The 20,829-nt window shown below is 34.5% G+C and overlaps 1 protein-coding gene across 1 annotated transcript in view; it reads right to left on the minus strand.

The window, feature by feature from the left end:
- Nucleotides 1-212: 212 nt before the first annotated feature.
- Nucleotides 213-20,829, minus strand: part of LOC144979137 (uncharacterized) — a 33,391-nt gene continuing 12,774 nt past the window's right edge. The window contains 12 exon segments of the mRNA XM_078925739.1: nt 213-955; nt 2,777-3,002; nt 5,159-5,325; nt 7,202-7,366; nt 8,528-8,600; nt 9,129-9,237; nt 10,937-11,075; nt 13,467-13,643; nt 16,036-16,098; nt 16,843-16,872; nt 16,874-16,928; nt 20,043-20,138. Of these exon segments, the coding sequence (XP_078781865.1) occupies nt 719-955; nt 2,777-3,002; nt 5,159-5,325; nt 7,202-7,366; nt 8,528-8,600; nt 9,129-9,237; nt 10,937-11,075; nt 13,467-13,643; nt 16,036-16,098; nt 16,843-16,872; nt 16,874-16,928; nt 20,043-20,138 (1,537 nt within the window). The 3' untranslated portion in view covers nt 213-718.

Below are 20,829 nucleotides of genomic sequence, written 5' to 3' on the forward strand. Positions count from 1 at the left end.
GCTCTCTCTCTCTCTCTCTCCTTCTTCTTCTTCTTCCTCTTCCTCTCCCTCTCCCTCTCCTTCTTTTTCTCCTTCTCCTTCTCCTTCTCCTTCTTCTACTTCTTCTTCTTCTTCTTCTTCTTCTTCTTCTTCTTCTTCTTCTTCTTCTTCTTCTTCTCTTTCTCTATCCCTATTGGGGTTCCTGACCTCCCATGGTGTGTGTGTGTGTCGCTATAAAATAAAGGAAACAATACAGGAGGAAGAAACAAAGTGACAGAAATTGGCGACAAATAATATATCGTTTATTAATGACAATATGAAAATAATGAAAACCTATAATAATAATAATAATAATAATAGCAAATCTGAGGTGGGTCAAAAGCTATGAAATTCATGGAGATGTACCTAATTTTTCGTGTATTTTTGAAAATATGATTTCGTTGTACAATTTTTCTAACTTGAACATTTGCAGGCCTGATAACCGATCTCAGTTATCAAAACGATAACATGTCGAAATTATTTAGATCCTAACAATTGAATTTATTATCCACAATATGAGACTTTGTTTAAGTTTGTATCTTTTCCTGGGGAGAACGAGAATCATTTCTTTACGCGACATATTACATTTTAAGCTTAATGTTTCTCGACATAATACGGTTTTAAAACAACATGTCACATTTTTACTGCATTGGGGCTGCTGGTCAGTAATTTTATCCAATGAACCAAATTTAGAATAAGATTATCTTTTTGAAATTGAATTAATAATCACAGAAGCAATGAGTACAGCCGTCAAAACGGACGTCAAGCTTGCTGAGGTCACGTGACAATTATCGCCTTTTCCGGGCGTTGTGATTGGTTGCAGGGTAGGGAATGACGTCACTGGTGGAGGCTTGAATCGACAATCCATTGGCGGGAAAGGTGAAGTAAACGTCCTTGGAGCGCCGCTCTGAAAACGATATTCGAATGAAAAAAATAAACAAATACGATATTATGATTGTTTTTAAAAATAATAAATTGTCCACAATCATCCATGTTTTGGAAAGAATGAATGTTAAGCGTGATTCTTCCACATCTGGAAATATTATTAAAATTTGTTTGGGCTAAGATAAATGGAAAAATTGCCATCATCAAAAATATCCTTATAAAATGTGACTCACCACACAAATAGGATATGATCTCACAATGAGCAAGACAAATGAAATTGTTTTACGGCTTCAAGATGGTCCCATGTGATGAAAATAAACTATAAAGGCAAAAGGAACATATATTGATGTTGTGCCTTATGTAATTTACTCACAATATTCCGCCAGACGGTATAGATAGTATGCGATTGGCTAATAAGCTCACAACATTGGCATCCGGAAGTATAACGGACCAACAAAAAAAAGTATATGTATCCATGAACTTTTATAGTCCGATTAATACAGTTTAGTGAGAAGTACTCATAAATGTGGATGACAAAAAAAAACAACAATAACAAAGACTTGAGGGACGTTATCTCCGTTCTATCTATAATGTACAATACACAAAACTGTGTGTAATCTTGACCGTTTATAGTCTGATTAATACAATTTAGTGAGAACTACTCATAAAAATGGCTGGCTAAAAACAATAACAAAGAGCCGAGTGACGTCAATTTGTATACTATTTATAGAAAATGTTTGCTTTGTTATGTTAAATACAAACTCACTGTTTTCCACGATTGCGCTGGTATCAATTCAAAGTAAGTTAAGCTTAAAACTTAATAGGATTCAATAGACTGATAGCACTTCCGCCCAGCAACGAGCAGCTTGGTTCTAAACAAAGAATATCGGTCCTTTTTATTCTTCATGATGTCTATAACCTTTTCACATGTCATGTGATCAGAATGCATAAAAGTCAAAACATGATCAGATTTATAATGTTTTTCTCCTCTGGATACACTTTTATGTTCGTCGGAGAAGTATTTCATAAGGGCGTCCGCCATTGTTCCGATAGTTAAGAACCAGTTGCTAATTTACTATGCGTCATTACGAGGGAAGTGAAGTGACGTCATGACTGTTGAAGCCAAATTGGCTCTTTGTTATTGGTTTTTTTTTTGTTTTTGTTTTTTTTGTCATCCACATTTATGAGTACTTCTCACTAAACTGTATTAACCGGACTATAAAAGTTCATGGATACATATCCTTTTTTTTTTTGTTTGTCCGTTATACTTCCGGATGGCAATGTTGTGAGCTAGACAAGGGGTTCGGTCAGTTCAGTAAAACACTTGCTGTACACGCCAAATGGGCCGGTATCGGTCCTGGGTGAAGTCGACAATTTTGTTTCTGACTCCCTGTTGCCATTGTCCTTTTCACGCTTTAGAAACCGGGATAAACTCCGTCTCCGTGGGGCGAATGCCTCTAAAGGATTATTTTTACTCCGATAGAAGATCTAATGTATTTAGGCAACAGGTCACAATAATTGTGGTCCAAGTCAAAATTATCAGAATGAATTAATTTGAATATTTTGAGGTTTGAGAAACAAAACTTCAGGATCTTTTAAAAAAAAGGTTTTCATTTTTACTTAAAGTTGATAAAACCCTTTACAACTCAAACGCAATGTGAACAGGCGACAGTTCGTTCGTGGAAAGCCCACACGTACACACGTTTACACGAATGTTTGGTGTGAACATACAGAATGTTTGGTGTAAACATACGGTTAGCCAGCTTTAGAAATAACCGCGTCAATTTAAAAACCATTAATATTCCTTTCTGCCATCTGGTTCAACGCTGCATATTACCGTTATGAGACGATGGATCGCATTTTATAGACATACCCATGGATAATCTACAATGACGAAAGTGGCACAACCGTCTTCATTGGCCGCCATGGACACCGTGTACTGTTGCCCGTCCAAAATGAAGGTGAAGGCCACAGTCTCTCCCTGTCGCCCACTCAAAGTGACAGCCAATCCGGTGGGTTCCTGCCAAAGTCGAAACACTCTCTGTTCTGACATAGGAACCCACTTGGTTAAATCGCCCAGTAAATAGACCTTGTGAGACCTGTTGATATATAATAATAATAATAATAATAATAATAATAATAATAATAATAATAATAATAATATAATAATAATAATAATAATAATAATAATAATAATAATAATAATAATAATAATAATAATAATAATAATACTATTATAAAAATAAATATAATATACGTTTGTCTGGCACATTTCCTAAGGTTTAACCAGCCGGCGCTTCACAATACTTCAAAAAGGTTATATATATATATATTTTTAATATGGTTTAAATTGCCTATTAAGCGCCTGTTATTTCACTGGTGTTTTTACAATACATGCCAATGCCTATGACTATAACAAAGCACTGAATCACTAGTGCCGAGTTAGTTAGGCCTGGATTATGTTTGTAAAGTGCTATACTCAAAAAGTCAACATGCCGGTTAGAGTTTTACTGTCATTGTCATCTATCCCTCCTCTGACCATTCTCAATGTTGTTGTTGGTCCTTAGGTGAAAACAGGTTTTCAGCCATAAATAGAGAAAATATGAGAATATAATGACTAATGAAAGGAATAAAGTATTTTGGCAACTAAATTATTTACTTTGTAGTGTCTTTTTGCACTTAGAATGAAATTCAATAATTTTAAAGATCAAAACGCATTGAATATGAACAAACAATGCTAGTTCACCCTTTTTTAAACCAATACAATTACCTGAATTAGACATATACTTTATAATTTTATAAAAGTTATAACATGCACAATAATTCTCATTACAATAACATCATTAAGCCCAAGATCTAACATTTCTAATTTTGCTAGATTTCCGCTATTTAAGGAAAAGGGGTAACTTCAGAGATCCTTGCATCAAATGTATAGAGTCTAGATGTTCAAAATTGTAATTGTTATAAAGCTGATTTGTGTACATTTATCTAAAGCTCTAGAAAGTCCATGTTGTCAATTAACCAGTAGATTTTTGACCAATCAAAACTTAAGATTTGTGACACACCCTCACACGTGCTCGGACAAACATATTTGGTTGTTTATAAACAGTAACGTGAATGAAATCGACCCCTCTCTGACTATTGTTATTGTTTTTATACCGTCAGATGGGTGACTAGTTTTCTCACGATTTTCTCGATCAGATTTTAAACGGTTACATTTATACATAGTTTTCTGTGTTATTTCTATTGACAAGGCGGTTGAACAGTGGGTATTTTATTTAGACACATACCATCGATAGTAAAAACCTGTGCAGTTTGCTGTGTCTACCAATCACTACCATTGTTTACTTTATGACGATTGTCCGAGAGGCGTGGTTATCTACCTGTTAATTCAATATTCAGCTCGAACTGAAAGTTGTGAATTCAGAAATGAAAACATAGGAAAAATTTAGCCTGACATTGAGGTTTTTCATTTTTACAAGGGTATAAGAAACTCAGAGGCACGTTTGGTACTTAGATATTTTGTACCAATGAGATATGCATCCACTAGCATACTACTTATTTTTTGTTGATAATCTATATAACAAATGCTGACTATCACAAAGTTTTAGAGGGAGAAAATAGATAGATCTACACATTAATAACTTTTTTTTTCCTACAAACAGATTTCTGGTGGATTTTTTTTGTATAAACAATCAGCTTTAAAGTGCAAACATTAAAGTTAGATTGGTACTAATTTCTTCCCGGTTACCCTATTTTTTGTTGTTGCTTAAATCGATAGTGTGAAATGGATAACTCAAGAGCACATGGGAAGTAACCAATACCTGACAATTGTATTGGTCTATATTAACTGAGTTGTCTCCCTTAGACCATCAACCAAGAAGGGCAGAAAACAATCAAGGGAAGTCACTAATACCAGACAAATTTTTTGGTATATATTGAGTTGTCTTTCATAGATAATAACGAACGTAAATGTAACGCAACCAGCGTAGTAGTTGTTGTAGTAGTAGTAGTAGTAGTAGTAGTAGTAGTAGTAGTAGTAGTAGTAGTAGTAGTAGTAGTAGTAGTAGTAGTAGTATAGTAGTAGTAGTAGTAGTAGTATAATAGTAGTAGTAGTAGTAATAGTAGTAGTTGTTGTTGTTGTAGTAGTAGTAGTAGTAGTAGTAGTAGTAGTAGTAGTAGTAGTAGTAGTAGTAGTAGTAGTAGTAGTAGTAGTAGTAGTAGTAGTAGTATATTCCGAAGGCAAAGCACTTACCCAGCTTCAATGAGTGGTGATGTATAAAATAAACAATACGGTTCGTTCATGGTAGTGCAGGCACCAGATTCTATGAGGAAGGGTTCGGTGTCATTGAACACCTGGTACTCAAGATTGCTGGTGTTGTTTTGACTGAATGGATTGAAGATAATGCTGTTCTGTGAAAACTGTGGAATAACGTGAGATCGACAAAAACATTGTTTTTTCTAAAGAAGCTATGACGTGTGACTGTCTATAAAACATTATAAGGGTCTATTTTTATTATCCGTTTCCTCTGATCCGTAGGAGAGAATTGGGAGTAGTGGGCTAATAAAAATATTTTTTAAAATATGATAAAATTCAGAAAAAAGATAGACTGAATAGATAATTTATTTTTAGACCAGTTTTTTTATTGCTGATAGAAAAAAGACCAGTCTAGAATAAAAACCCAACAAATTAAATATTTTATATGGAGCAATATCCACTAAAAGTGCTCAAAATGCTTTACTGGGTGTCCCTAGCCAACAGCAACACTAAACATGTAGGACGAGCAAATTACTTGGTATTCGATTATTTTTGTGGCTGTTGTTAAGAAAACAACTGTTGGCACAGCCTCGTGTGTCAATTGATTCCCTTTTTATAATTAGAATTTACACATTGACAGAGGAAAACAAATTATTTTTAATTTTGGTCAGGAATTACTTACTTCAAATATCAACGAATAAGGAACATAAAGGTGAGGTAAAAAAAAACAAGGTTCAAATCTCATTGAAATTGTGAAACCACTATTCCTGAGGACTGGAGTTGAAGTCGTGGTGTCTTGGGTACTCGATCTTCTGGCTTCAGAGTAATGGTATTTTATTTTCTCGTCTAAGTTCATGCTAGTCGTCAATAAAGTTGATCCATTCTCGCTCTTTTACGTCTCGTAAATCCTAAGAATCTGCCTCTACAGCCTGCTACTTAAATAGTTTTGCTACCTTATGATTCAATGTGTAACCTATTAATTATTATTAGCCTTCCGAAGGGTTGGTTACATACACACTTCCAAGGAATTTGGAATTGTAAGAGTTGAAGTCGTGGTGTCATGAGTTTTCTGCCCTATTAAGAGTACCATCAACTTGTCAAAATTTTCAAAACTGGGACCTCCTATTATAATTCTTTTAATTCTTAGATTCTAAGCCTGCGGACGGATTGGAAATATTACTGGAATGTGTTTGTCATAGAGCATGTCCCTAAATTGTGTCCAATACAGTGAACACTATTTTAGGGACAGCACAAATGTAAACACCACTTTTTGGGGGTTCGATGGTGAGCAAAATTCACAAATGCACACGATTAATAAAAACAATAGCCATAACACTGAAATGTTAGATCTGTGCGGTCTTTGTCAAAACTTTTACTTCACCAATCACGGGACTGAATTTGATAATATATGCATTAACTTAATAATGCCATGTATGATATTTTTATTTACTCCAATGAACGTAGATTGAGAATTGGTCAGTTTTCTTCTTCTTCTTCTTCATCATCATCATCATCATCATCATCATCATCATCATCATCATCATCATCATCTTCTTCTTCTTTCTTCTTCTCTTCTTTTCTTCTTCTCTTCTTCTTCATCATCATCATCATCATCATCATCTTCTTTTCTTATCTTCTTCTTCTTCTTCTTCTTCTTCTCTTCTTCTTTTTCTTCTTCTTCTCTTCTTTCTTCTTCTTCTTCTTCTTCTTCTTCTCTCTTCATTCTTCTTCTCTCTTCTTCTTTCTCTTCTTCTTCTTCTTCTTCTTCTTCTTTCTTCTCTCTCTCTTCTCTTCTCTCTCCTCCTCCTCCTCCTCTCCTCCTCTCCTCCTCCTCCTCCCCCTCCTCCTCCTCCTCCTCCTCCTCCTCCTCCTCCTTGGTTTTAGAGGGAAGCATGATTGCTCTCGTTATTCGTTTAATTAGCCTAGTGTTTTACATATGACACAAACTGTCAAACTGTTAATGAAAAAAAAAAAAACACTTTTATTAGATTAGATTCGACTAAGTAAATGCGTAAGTAGGTAAATAAGTAAATAACTCACCACTGCACCTGTCAGATTCATGGACAAGAATCCCGCCTTTTTTGGTGTGATAGTGTAATCTTTGGTCAAATCTGATACCAACAGTATTCCATACAATTCGTTGTTGATGGTTGAAAAGGATGACCACACTTCCCCAGATACACCACTTCCATCTTGAAACGACATCTGTTTGGGGGATATAAAGATATAAATATGAATTGACTGAAATAAATAAATAACTAAATAAATAAATAAATAAATAAATAAATAAATAAATAAATAATTTAAAAAAATAATAAATAAATGAAATTCCCTTTATTCATCCCCTTGGGGAAATTTGTCTTTAGGATCTATTCTAAGGGAAGACTGGAATAACCCAGGCGTCGGCCGCAGAGCAGCACCGCAAAGTGAACTAGGGCAAGGTGACTTGCTCAAGGCCACAAAGCGCGGCGTGTGATCGAACTCGGTACCTTTTGGGTACGAAACAAAGACCATACCGCTGAGCCACGCTGTCCCAAATAAATATAAATATAAATACATACATAACGAAAAAAAAATTAACAATATAAATTCATAACGTCCAACAGGAGCAAATATTTTTTAATGTTTATTAATAATAATAATAAGTACGTTTTAGTTTTAATGAAATGAACCACCAATTGATGTATAATAACGTGCACATATTTGCATGTCTGATAACAGAGCGCAACAATATGGGCCTGATTTTACATTGTTGTAATGGAAAATAGTTTGCGTTGGTTACAACAATGTACCTCTTACACTCTGGGTTATCAGACCTTAAGTTAAAATCGACATTTTGGCACTAGCTGCTTTACTCCGACGTAATACTCTATCGACGCGATGGGACACAAATAGACTTTAACGTGTATGATTTTAAAACTGTTTTATATGACCATGTTTGACCTATCGTACCAACCCACTTTTGTGCCAGGGCGATTTAAAATAAACTAAATAAAAGTTTAACATTTTTGGTTATAGATTCATCAATGTCGTACTCTTAAGAAGTAAATATGGCATTTTTATAATTCTGGCCAGAAAACTCGTCCTTCAAATACATTCGATTAAAATGACTTTCATCTCATCAAAATTTCGAAAACATTAGACTATAAGGAAGAGTTCATGGAGGAACTTAAGGAATATTTATTCATGGTGTAGTTTAAGGAAGATTTCATGGAGGAATTTAAGGAAGATTTCATGGAGGAATTTAAGGAAGATTTCACGGAGGAATTTAAGGAAGATTACATTGAGAAATATAAGGAAGATTTCATGGAGGAATTTAAGGAAGATTTCAAGGAAGAAAAAGCGGGCCAAATTACTTGTTTGTACCTGTATTATTTCATCGTCGATAGCCAGAGCTGGGGCTGATGGTTTGAGTATAAGGCCGTCATCATTACAACACCTGAGGGATATACATTATTGTGATGATGACGATGATAATGATGATGATAATGAGCAAAAAGAGAAGGGGGAAGATAAGGAGGAGGAGGAGGAAGGGGGAGGAGGAGAAGAAAGAAGAAGGAAAAAGAAGAAGAAGAAGAAGAAGAAGAAGAAGAAGAAGAAGAAGAAGAAGAAGAAGAAGAAGAAGAAGAAGAAGAAGAAGACCAACAACAACAACAACAACAACAACAACAACAACACCAACAATAACAACAACAACAACAACAACAACAACAGCAAGAAGAAGAAGAAGAAGAAGAAGAAGAAGAAGAAGAAGAAGAAGAAGAAGAAGAAGAAGAAGAAGAAGAAGAAGAAGAAGAAGAAGGAGAAGAAGAAGAAGAAAAAGGAGAAGAAGAAGATGATGAAGATGAAGAAGAAGAAGTAGACGAAGAAGAAGAACAAGAAGAACAAGAAGAAGGAGAAGAAGAAGAAGAAGTAGAAGAAGAAGAAGAAGAACGATTGTAGAGCCCAAAACAATAGCGGCAGTGACCTCATAAGCAGGTCTCTATCCGTGAACCCAATGCGGTCCCCTGGGCCCACCGGTCCAGTGCTGAGCACAGCAACAACAGTTTGTAGAGATGGCCGTGGCTCTGTTTTTCCTGAGAAGAAAGGACGGAAAAAAACCAATAGAAACACAATATGAATGTAAGTGGCAAATTATATAATAGTTATATTATAATAACGATAATGGTGTTGTTTTCGTTGTTATTGTTTTTTTTTTTCTCTTTTTTTTTTTTTTTTTGCTGTTGCCATATTGTTGTTGGTGTTGTTGTCGGTGGTTGTGGTGGTGGTGGTGGTGGTAGTGGTGTTAGTATCATTATTGCTGTTTTTTTAATTTATTTTTTTTTGTTGTTGGTGTTTTTCATGATGATGATGATGATGATGATGATGATGATTATGATGATGATGATTATGATGATAATGATGATGATGATGATGATGATGATGATGATGATGATGATGATGATGATGATGATGATGATGATGATGATGATGATGCATTCATACCCCTATAAATCGCCATCTGTTTTCAAATGTTAAAAGTGGTAAAATTACAGAAATTAGATAAAGAATATTTACATTCATATAACTCATTTTCACACTTTCCCTCGACGCTAATTTAATGCAATTCGCAATGCTTGAACCCTCCTACCAGCATGACATATGTACGAATGAATGTATGAATGTGAAAGTCAAATTTTGATCGCGTTCTGTTATACACGTACAATCTTTGTATTTTACATTCGCCATTGCCTATTCTCGTGTATTTAATTCATATCTGAGTCTGTAAGTATCATGTGTTAACCCTCTCCTTACCAACCATAGGATACAATCAACTTTATTCTTATTCGAATTTTGTCTTGTACATCATAAAATTTAAAGAAAATGAACAATGTGTTGTATAGCATGTTTTGCTAAAGAAATTATGTATTGCAAGAACTTACTGCTACTGTGTTTGAGTGATGAAAAAAATATTTCTGTGTAAGTTGGGTGTGAAGTTTTGGGGAAAATCATGAAAATGGCTGGTAAGGAGAGAGTTAAAGTTAAAAGTGTCTTATAATAACAGCTGGAGTTTTGAAAAAAATAAACGGATTTAAACTCATTGTCAGCCACTTGGTAACTGAATATGAATATGCTCATGTCTCCCATACATTGTCACATACGAGACAGATCGAAGAATTGTTGTAATGACTTACATATACAGTATGTTTGATACAAAAACATGTAGAATTACAGATCTTAATAACATCGCGTCATTTTATTATAAAATAATATAAAAGAATACAAAGAATGGGTTATCCTCTAAAATTTTGTTTGTTGTTAATTTTTTATTGCTAGACCCTATATTTGTTTTAACAATTCACATTGCTCAGAAATTTAAAAAACTGCTTTTTCAAACAACGCCATTTTGAACGCAAGTAAGAGAAGTTTTGAATGTAAAAACAATAAGTTATCTGAGTTTTTTTAAAACGCAGTACTTTATTCTGTGTTAGGATTGTTATCTGAAAACAGTAACTAAAATAGACTAAACTGCTTAAAACATCAAAACTCGTTCTTTATTTTGACAAAAAGTAGTTTGACGCATGGTCGTGAAGCAGCATGCGTCATCAATATACTATTTTGGATCATATGTCTGTATGTAGATACAAACATAATAAATAGAGCCAATAATGAGATTAATATATTGAGCTGCGAGCTACAATTGATTCCTCATTTGTTATGTTTAATTTATTGACCATCTATCTCGTCATACTCCTACACTCTTTTCTTGTCAAACACCCTGTATTTCTAACATACCGTATTTATTTTGAGGTTGAGTCTGGTTGGTCCAAAACACGTCTTTAGAAGGGGCCAATCCTAGTGCATGAGCAAAGATTGACGTAACGCCGATACGCCACTGATCTTTTTGTAACTGGTAATCATTGGAAACCCGTGCCTAGAGACAAAATGTGGTAAAATGATAGTATTGGTAGTGGTAGTTGTAGAAGTAGTAGTAGTAGTAGTAGTAGTAGTAGTAGTAGTAGTAGTAGTAGTAGTAGTAGTAGATAGTAGTAGTATAGTAGTAGTAGTAGTAGTAGTAGTATAGTATAGTAGTATAGTAGTAGTAGTAGTAATAGATAGTAAGTAGTAGTAGTAGTATAGTAGTAGTAGTAGTAGTAGATTAGTAGTAGTAGTAGTAGTAGTAGTAGTAGTAGTAGTAGTAGTAGTAGTAGGAGTAGTAGTCGTAGTAGTAGTCGTAGTAGTAATAGTGATTATAATAGTAATAGTAGTAGTAGTAGTAGTAGTAGTAGTAGTAGTAGTAGTAGTAGTAGTAGTAGTAGTAGTAGTAGTAGTAGTAGTAGTAGCAGTAGTAGTAGTAGTAATAGTAGTAGTAGTAGTAGTAGTAGTAGTAGTAGTAGTAGTAGTAGTAGTAGTAGTAGTAGTAGTAGTAGTAGTAGTAGCAGTAGTACCGGTTGAGATAACTTGCATTCAAATCATCTGTAGTATGAGAATCAATTTGATGAGTGTTCATTTGTTTACATTCTTCACAACACTAATTAATACAGTATACCAGATTAATACAACAAAATAAGTTAAGTGAGTTGGGATGCTTTTGTTGTTTCTTCTTTCCTTTCCTATAATATCCGCTCTCTTCCTTCACGATGTATTATTACGCCAACAATCAGCATCTGACAGCAGATTGTTCTGCATTTTACAATTTGCGACAATATAAATAATGAGAATTACTAATGCCCATTTTGTTCAAAACTTATTGCTATTTTTCAAGACTTTGTTTTTTTTTTTTATTTGACGATGTAATAGATTTGGGTCTATATTTGATGAAATAATTTTAAGGATTAAACCCCTCTCACCGGGGACTATTTTGGGACGTTCGTCGACCGTGTAGTGATTTATTCAAATGCTATAACGTATGAGAAAAGGCTAAATTGAATTCTCGTCACAAGAAATTACATTGCTTCGGTCAAAGTTTTGCTGGCCCAAGTTAACTTAACGTGCCTTTGTTTTGTGTGAGTATGTGTGTGTGTGTGTGTTTGTGTGTGTGTGTGAGTGTGTGTGTGTGTGTTGTAATTTTTTATTTTTTTTGGTCTAAATAAAAGGCTCCAGTTTTGGGGTTCCCGTTCAGATTTCCTCTTTATTTATAACGGATCCATCAGGAAATGTAGTATGTAAACACATATCAATACCTCCCCTTTAAAATGGCATAGCATTTCTATTTTAAAAACAACAACCCCCCCCCCCCCCCCAAAAGAAAAAAAAACCCATTAAGGTTCATTTGAAGAGAGAAGAAAGCCGCATCCAAAAGTTTTGACACTTCATTAACTTTCTTTCGCGTTAATCGGATTCCCTCAACAATGCCTTTAATTACCTTATATGTAGTTAAAAGGAGAATATTTGGCATATTTAAAAATGCATTAGACTTTATAATTCCTTCGTTGTTGAGTGATTAAATGGCCTCATGACTTATGCCAAAAGGTTTTGCAATCCATCAAAAACTTCAAGCGCTAAATATTATGGCATTTAATGTCAAAGGAAAAAAAACAACAACTCTCATCTCTCTCTCTCTCTCTTACTCTCTCTCTCTCTTTTTCTCTCTCTCTCTCTCTCTCTCTCTCTCTCTCTTTCTCTCTCTCTCTCTCTCTCTCTCTCTCTCTCTCTCTCTCTTTTATATATACGAGCAAGAATAACTCAAGCCAAACAGGCCTTTATGGACCTCGGAAACATTTTGAAAAACAAACAGATGTCGTTCGGGATTAGATTCCGAGTCTTGAAGTGCTACGTGTGGCCAATCTTGTTATACGGATGCGAAAGCTGGACTACAAATGCAAAAACACAAAAGAACATTGAAGCTTTTGAAATGTGGTGTTTGAGAAGGATGCAGAGAATATCGTATACTGCACACAAAACGAACGAAGAAGTGCTAAAACAAACATACCAACAAAGGAAACTAATGCCCTTAATAGCGGATCGACAACTATCCTTTTCCGGACACATAGTAAGAAAAGATAAGAATGAATACCTGGCAAATTGTGGAAAAATACCTGGTAAACGCGCCCGGGGGAGACAAAGAAAAACACTCATAGTCATAGACCAACTGAAGGGCTTCACCAACCTAACAATCCAAGAGCTGTTTGAAAAAGCAAGAGACAGGGAGGAATGGAGAGAGATAATTCATGCAGTATCCGAAGCCTGGACCAGGCATGGAACCTAGAAGAAGATATATATATATATATATATATATATATATATATATATATATATATATATATATATATATATATATATATATTTATTTTTTGTGATCGTGAACTTTGTGTACAGTACATACCTGTGTGACCGCTGGAAAGCTTAAACTCTGCAAAGCATGCCTTGGCAATGCCATACAATACTGTATCTTCAGACCATGTTTTGAGGCTGCAGTTGCCATCTGGTGTAGCCAGTCCCTTCCAAGGGTAAGGTTGGTGTTGAGGACCTCGGTAAAAAGGAATTGGACATTCAGCCAGTCCTAGGGCATGAAGAAAAGCTCTTTTTAAAGTGAGGAGGTAGTTTTCAAAACTTGCTAAGTCCCATCCAGATAGAAAATGATTCAACTTTCTCAATCAAATCTAGTTGGGCATCTTAGATTCACCGGAGAAGTTTTGAAGTTTCAAAGCGCCCCGGTTGTGTGGCTATGTGGTCTGACATTCGCTTTCGTATCGGAAGGTCCTGTGTTCGTGCTTCGCTCAGAGCATAATTGAGTCCTTGGAAAAGGCTATTTACTCACATTCTCTCACCATACTCAGGTGTAAAACGAGTACCCGGTCGTTAACCGCGTTGTCTTTGTCGGAAAAAAATTATAATATCGCCTAACAGGCGTCAGATCTCATTCTACATGTTACGTGTTGCTGTTGGCCAGGGACCCTTTGTAAAGCGCTTTGAGCACGTTTAGTGGATATTACGCTGTATAAAAGCTCACGTATAAGTATAGCATTATTCTACACGGCAAGTAAGACTAGTATTTTCCTCTTTAACTCACTGCATAAATGACAGAAAATTGCAGTTTTCTTAGAATGCTGAAAAAGCAACTTAGAAGGTTTTGAAAGTCCTGAAGCGCTAGTCATATCTGATAGATCTTATTTGTGACTGGCCATCTCTATCCTGTATTACATTGGGCTGATTATTTAGATGATGAAAATCTAATATTTGACCCACCGTGTCAATCGGGTATAATGTAGAATTGAAATATGAAGAAAATTGAGTTTAAAGTCAGAATATGTAGAATAAAATAGGAAATATGAAATAAGATAACATGGCTAAAGGCTTAATTTAGGATTTTATCTTTTAAATGCCTTTGATATGAAAAACACAAAGTTAACAATATTAGTTTATATCTATATATATGTTGAATTGAATTAAGGGAGTTTGTTAAGGATTCATGTTTTGTTCGTGTGTGTGTGTGCGGCTATGTGTTCTAGTGGTATGACACTCGCTTTCGGATCGGAAGGTCCTGGGTTCGAGCCTCGCTCGACACATAGTTGAGTCCTTGGAAAAGACTCTTTACTCACATTCTCTCACCGTACTCAGGTGTAAAATGAGTACCTGGACGTTAATAGCGTTGTCTTTGTCCGAAAAATTGAAATATCGCCTAACAGGCGTCATGTCTCGTCCTACATGTTAAATGTTGCTGTTGACCAGGGACCCCTTGTAAAGCGCTTTGAGCACGTTAAGTGGATATTGCACTATAAAATTTTTTTTTTTAGTTTTATGAAGTATAAGAAACTAACACACGCACACTCCAATAAGGGGATTTCTCCTTCACATTTTCACCATCGGGTTCACCCTGTCAAAACAGTCCTCTTCTGAGCTAATTAGCCATGATTATAGTAGTCAATACATATACATACACAGATATATATATACACACACATAACACATACATACACACAGACACACACACAAACAAATAAACAAAAATCATTAACAAACCCACTTAACTCAGTACAATGTATATATATATATATATATATATATATATATATATATATATATATATATATATATATATATATATATATATATATATATATACATATACATATATTTGTGCGTGTTTGTCTGTGTATATATTGTCCACACTCACACACACGCATCTCTCTCTCTCTCTCTCTCTCTCTCTCTCTCTCTCTCTATATATATATATATATATATATATAATATATATATATATATATATATATATATATATATATATATATATATATATATAAATGTGTGTGTGTGTGTGTGTTGAATTGAATTAAGGGATTTTGTTAAGGATTCATGTTTTGTTCGTGTGTGTGTGTGTGTGTGTGTGTGTCTGTGTGTGTGAATATCTGTTGTTGTTATTATTGATGTTAAGAGCTGGCACGAGTGTAAGATTCAATTCTAAACAGATGTGTATAATGCAGAGCCAGATAAATGTGAAGGAACAGTACAAGAACAAAATTATGTCCATAAACTCAGCCTTCATCTTCCTGCTTTGTCTAAGACTAACACTTTAACATAACATAACATAACATAACATAACATATGGTGTAGGGCTAAATAAGATAAAATCCTTTGAATGCCCTTAATATTAATAGTAATTCCATAAAGCTATTGATTAATGATTACAATAATGATACACGTGGTAAAGATAGTATTTCAACTTAAATGTACTCATGTATATGTGGTGTACAAACATATATCTTCAACCATGACATGCAAAGCACACATACACACACACGCGCGCGCGCATATAGAAGATAACCATAACAATATAATAATGCATAATATATACATACAAGATTGAAAGCCATGTCAACAGCAGTGCAAACAAGTATTGTTTTTACTTTATTACACTTTATTATTATACACACCTTTTTCAGATTTTGACTCACCTGCTCATAAACCTCCAAGCCCCATTCCTCACGTCCATGTCCAAGCAAATATTCCCAGAATATCTATTGGAAGGAAAATAAAACGACAACTGATTCTATTCTATAGTCTTCTGACATTTTTGTGTGGATATGTAGTCTAGTTGTATGACACTCGCTATCGGATCGGAAGGTCATGGGTTCGAGCCTCGCTCGGCGCATAGTTGAGTCCTTGGAAAAGGCTCTTTACTCACATGTTCTCACCATACTCAGGTGTAAAATGAGTACATGGCCGTTAACAGCGTTACCTGTCAAAAAAAAAAATTGTAATATCGCCTAACAGGCGTCATGTTTGGTTCTACATGTTACATGTTGCTGTTGGCCAGGGACCCCTTATAAAGCGCGTAGAGCACTTTATATCGCGCTATATAAAAGCTCAAGCTCAAGTTTTTTAACAGCAAAACATCTTAATGTACAGTTGCAAGTATCTGTAATAATAATATAAGATTATTGACCGATGTGGAGAATTATATTAACCCGAGAGTCGAAAGACTGAGTCTACAAATTCTAGAATTGAATGGAATATAAGACTATATTATATCACTTGTTTGTGCATCTCATCATCTGTCGGTCAGGTATCACATTTTGTTAGGTTCGTATTTTAATATAGACGAAGAAGAAAAGGAGTAAATGATTCTATAGGGAATGAGATTAGCGGAAGAGTAGCGTCCCTTGATTGGATGTCACCCATAGCCGGTGACGTCACAGACTATGGGTGACGTCCAATCAAGGGACGCTACTCTTCCGCTAATCTCATTCCCTATAGCTTACAGCATCCATCGGTAGAGATAAGTTGCTCCCAATAAAAAAAATCAAAAAGTCCGCCATTTTGCTTGGCATAGCTTGTGTTGGAAGACCTGATGAGAGAAAGAAACGACTAGGGTTTTTAAGGGTTTTACGGTACTTGCAACACATTAAGGTCATATCAGCGCCAGTAAAAAGGAAGAAAATGGGATAGTAAAAAGTTCTAGAATTACAATTAAAGCACCCAAGAAAGGGAAGATAAAGGGGAATTAGTTTAAATAAGAAACATGTGTAGATTCCAAGAGCACACTATCAAAGTACTTAGTTTGAGATCACTAAAAGTCTCATCCAGATGCAAGCACAGTAGGTCCCCACTAAGAGGAACACACTCAAATGTTTTACAAATCATGTATAATATAAAGAAAACATAATACAGAGAAATGATTTACAAGGAAAAAATATAATCTCCCAAAACTAACTATACATTTGACTGTTTCCCTCTCAGCCAGGGCATCTGGTCAGGACCAGGACAAAACCAAGTAATCTCATTCTAAGACAAAGACAGAAAGCAAGTTGGAAAACAGATATAAGGGGATAGACGACGCAGTATGTACCTCCCTGCCCACTATGGGAGGTCAGGAACCCCACCCAGTGACTGGGATCAGATAACAGAAAATGAATCCCTATTCTGTCTGATCTCCATAAATCTCTACAGAGAAGACAACATCATCAAAAAAAAAAGGAAGAGAGAAAAGTAAAAAAGAAAAACAACAACAACAAAGAAACAAAGATAGAACACCCCCACCCCAACAAAAACAAGCAAACAAAAGGGAAATAGAAAGGAAATAACGGAGCAAATAAAAACAGAAGCAAAAGCATTGAAACGACCAGATTTTATAATAATAATAATAATAATAATAATAATAATAATAATGATGATGATAATAATAATGATGATGATAATAATAATGATGATGAAATAATAATAAATAATAATAATAATAATAATAATAATAATAATAATAATAATAATAATAATAATAATATATGATAATGATAGATGATTGATGATGATGATGATGATGATGATGATGATGATGATGATGATGATGATGATGATGATGATGATGATGATGATGATGATGATGATGATGATGATGATGATGAATGATGATGATGATGATGATGATGATGATGATGATGATGATGATGATGATGATGATGATGATGATGATGATGATGATGATGAGATGATGATGATGTATGATGATGATGATGATGATGATGATGATGATGATGATGATGAAGATGATGAGAGATAGAAGAGAGAAGAAGAAGAAGAGAAGAAGAAGAAGAAGAAGAAGAAGAAGAAGAAGAAGAAGAAGAAGAAGAAGAAGAAGAGAAGAAGAAGAAAAGAAAGAAGAAGAAGAGAAGGAAGAAGAAGAAAGAGAAGAAGAAGAAGAAGAGAAGAAGAAGAAGGAAGAAGAAAGAAGAAGAAGAGAAGAAGAAAAGAGAGAAGAAGAAGAAGAAGGAAGAAGAAGAAGAAGAAGAAGAAGAAGAAGAAGAAGAAAGAAGAAGAAGAGAAGAAGAAGAAGAAGAAGAAGAAGAAGAAGAAGAAGAAGAGAAGAAGAGAAGAGAGAAGAAGAAGAAGAAGAAGAAGAAGAAGAAGAAGAGAAGAGAAGAAGAAGAAGAAGAAGAAGAAGAAGAAGAAGAAGAGAAGAAAGAAGAAGAAGAAGAAGAAGAAGAAGAAGAAAGAGAAGAAGAAGAAGAGAAGAGAGAAGAAGAAGAAGAAGAAGAGAAGAAAGAAAGAAGAAGAAGAAGAAGAAGAAGAAGAAGAAGAAGAAGAAAGGAAGAAGAGAAGAAGAAGAAAGAGAAGAAGAAGAAGAAGAAGAAGAGAAGAAAGAAGAAGAAGAAGAAGAAGAAGAAGAAGAGAAGAAGAAGAAGAAGAAGAGAAGAAGAAGAAGAAGAAGAAGAGAAGAAGAAGAAGAAGAGAAGAAGAAGAAGAAGAAAGAAGAAGAAGAAGAAGAAAGAAGAAAGAAGAAGAAGAAGAAGAAAAGAAGAAGAAGAAGAGAAGAAGAAGAAGAAGAAGAAGAAGAAGAAGAAGAAGAAAAAAGAAGAAGAGAAGAAGAAGAAGAAGAAGAAAGAAGAAGAAGAAGAAGAGAAGAAGAAGAAGAAAGAAGAAGAGAAGAAGAAGAAGAAGAAGAGAAGAAGAAGAAGAAGAAGAAGAAGAAGAAGAAGAAGAAGAAGAAGAAGAAGAAGAAGAAGAAGAAGAATTATACTCTTTAAATTGAAAACTTAATTCCAACCTCATATTTTTACACTGTACAAAAACAGTGACGATTATTAACGCCATCTACTGTTTATTTGCAATCAAGTTATGGTTATTACGTTTGAAAATCAGGTTTAAAATATCATATGGCTATTCAAACATGTTATCAAGTACTCAATTAATGGTATTCACAATGGTAATGGCTTTCCAATGACCTAATGGTTATTAAGCTACATTTACTGTTTATCTAATGAAAGTTATCACAAATAGCTAGAGGTTATTGACAACTTTACATATTTGAGATTTCACATACTAATGGTTACATAGTTTTATCAAGTATGTGTTGATTTCAAATTAATCACTGGTTATTGAGCCACTTGGTTGTTCACATCATTAAGTTCTTCTTCATTCTGTATTCTCAAGTTCTAGAATATGTTCTTCTTCTTCTTCTACTTTCTATCTTCTTCTATCTTTCTTCTTCTTCTTCTTCTTCTTCTTCTTCTTCTTCTTCTTCTTCTTCTTCTTCTTCTTCTTCTCTTCTTCTTCTTCTTCTTCTTCTTCTTCTTCTTCTTCTTCTTCTTCTTCTCTTCTTCTTCTTCTTCTTCTTTCCTTCTTCTTCTTCTTCTTCTTCTTCTTCTTCTTCTTCTTCTTCTTCTTCTTCTTCTTCTTCTTCTTCTTTCTTCTTCTTCTTTCTTCTTCTTTTTCTTCTTCTTCTTCTTCTTCTTCTTCTTCTTTTCTCTTCTTCTTCTTCTTCTTCTTCTTTTTTTTCTTCTTCAGGCTGAAGATTGTATGGCCGTCTTTTCAGTAACACGGGTTTTAGAGGGAAGCAGGGAGCGATTTTTTGAAGTCATCAGTGGAAAGGGCTTGTTTACAAGTGGTTGGTAGTGAGTTCCAAAGTCGGATGGTGGAGGGGAAGAAAGAGTAAAGGTGATGTTTTGTTCTTGAGTTGGATTCTTACTGAAGTCCTTCTGGAAATGTCGCTTCTGTGGCATCCCAAGTAGTCACAGCCTGCAAGTTGTCTTTGGAGTAAAACCAAGAATCCAACTGGAAATATCTGTAAAAGAAAATCAATGGGTTTATTTCGGTATCATAACATTATCTTTTTTTCTGAGCACTTATAATCTATTTTCTATATTAAGCGGTTTCCAACACTTCAAACCCTGCAACAACAACAAAAAAGCACTGAACTGATTTTTGAAGAAGAAGAAGAAAAAAAAGAAAAAGAAGAAGAAGAAGAAGAAAAAGAAGAAGAAGAAGAAGAAGAAGAAGAAGAAGAAGAAGAAGAAGAAGAAGAAGAAGAAGAAGAAGAAGAAGAAGAAGAAGAAGAAGAAGAAGAAGAAGAAGAAGAAAAAGAAGAAAAGAAGAAGATGAAGAGACGATAAAGAAGTATAGCACATCAATCGCAAAAAGTCTTTTATTTAAATGTAAATGTCAAAAGTATCGATACAAAATTGTGAAATTTTTATCACTTTTTTCTTTAAAGAGAATATTTTGTGCTAGTTTGAAGGCTGTGTTTTGTTCTTACCGAACCCTATATTATGTACTCTGACTACCAACTATACAGAGAGATGACTTTTAAAATTTTAGTTGATCAGATCCATAAACAAGTAAGCTTTAGATAACTTTCACTAACGTCAACAGGGATAGACTTTGCTTCTTTAATTTTAGACCAAATAGAGAGTTGGCAATTAGTTCCTTGATAAAAGGTCAAGTCTTTTAACCATAAAAAAAAAACAGCAACAAAG

The sequence above is a fragment of the Berghia stephanieae genome, chromosome 9, assembly GCF_034508935.2.
Source record: "Berghia stephanieae isolate SIO BIC M18660-M18661 chromosome 9, UCSD_Bste_1.3, whole genome shotgun sequence".
In the NCBI taxonomy this organism is placed as follows: Eukaryota; Metazoa; Mollusca; class Gastropoda; order Nudibranchia; family Aeolidiidae; genus Berghia; species Berghia stephanieae.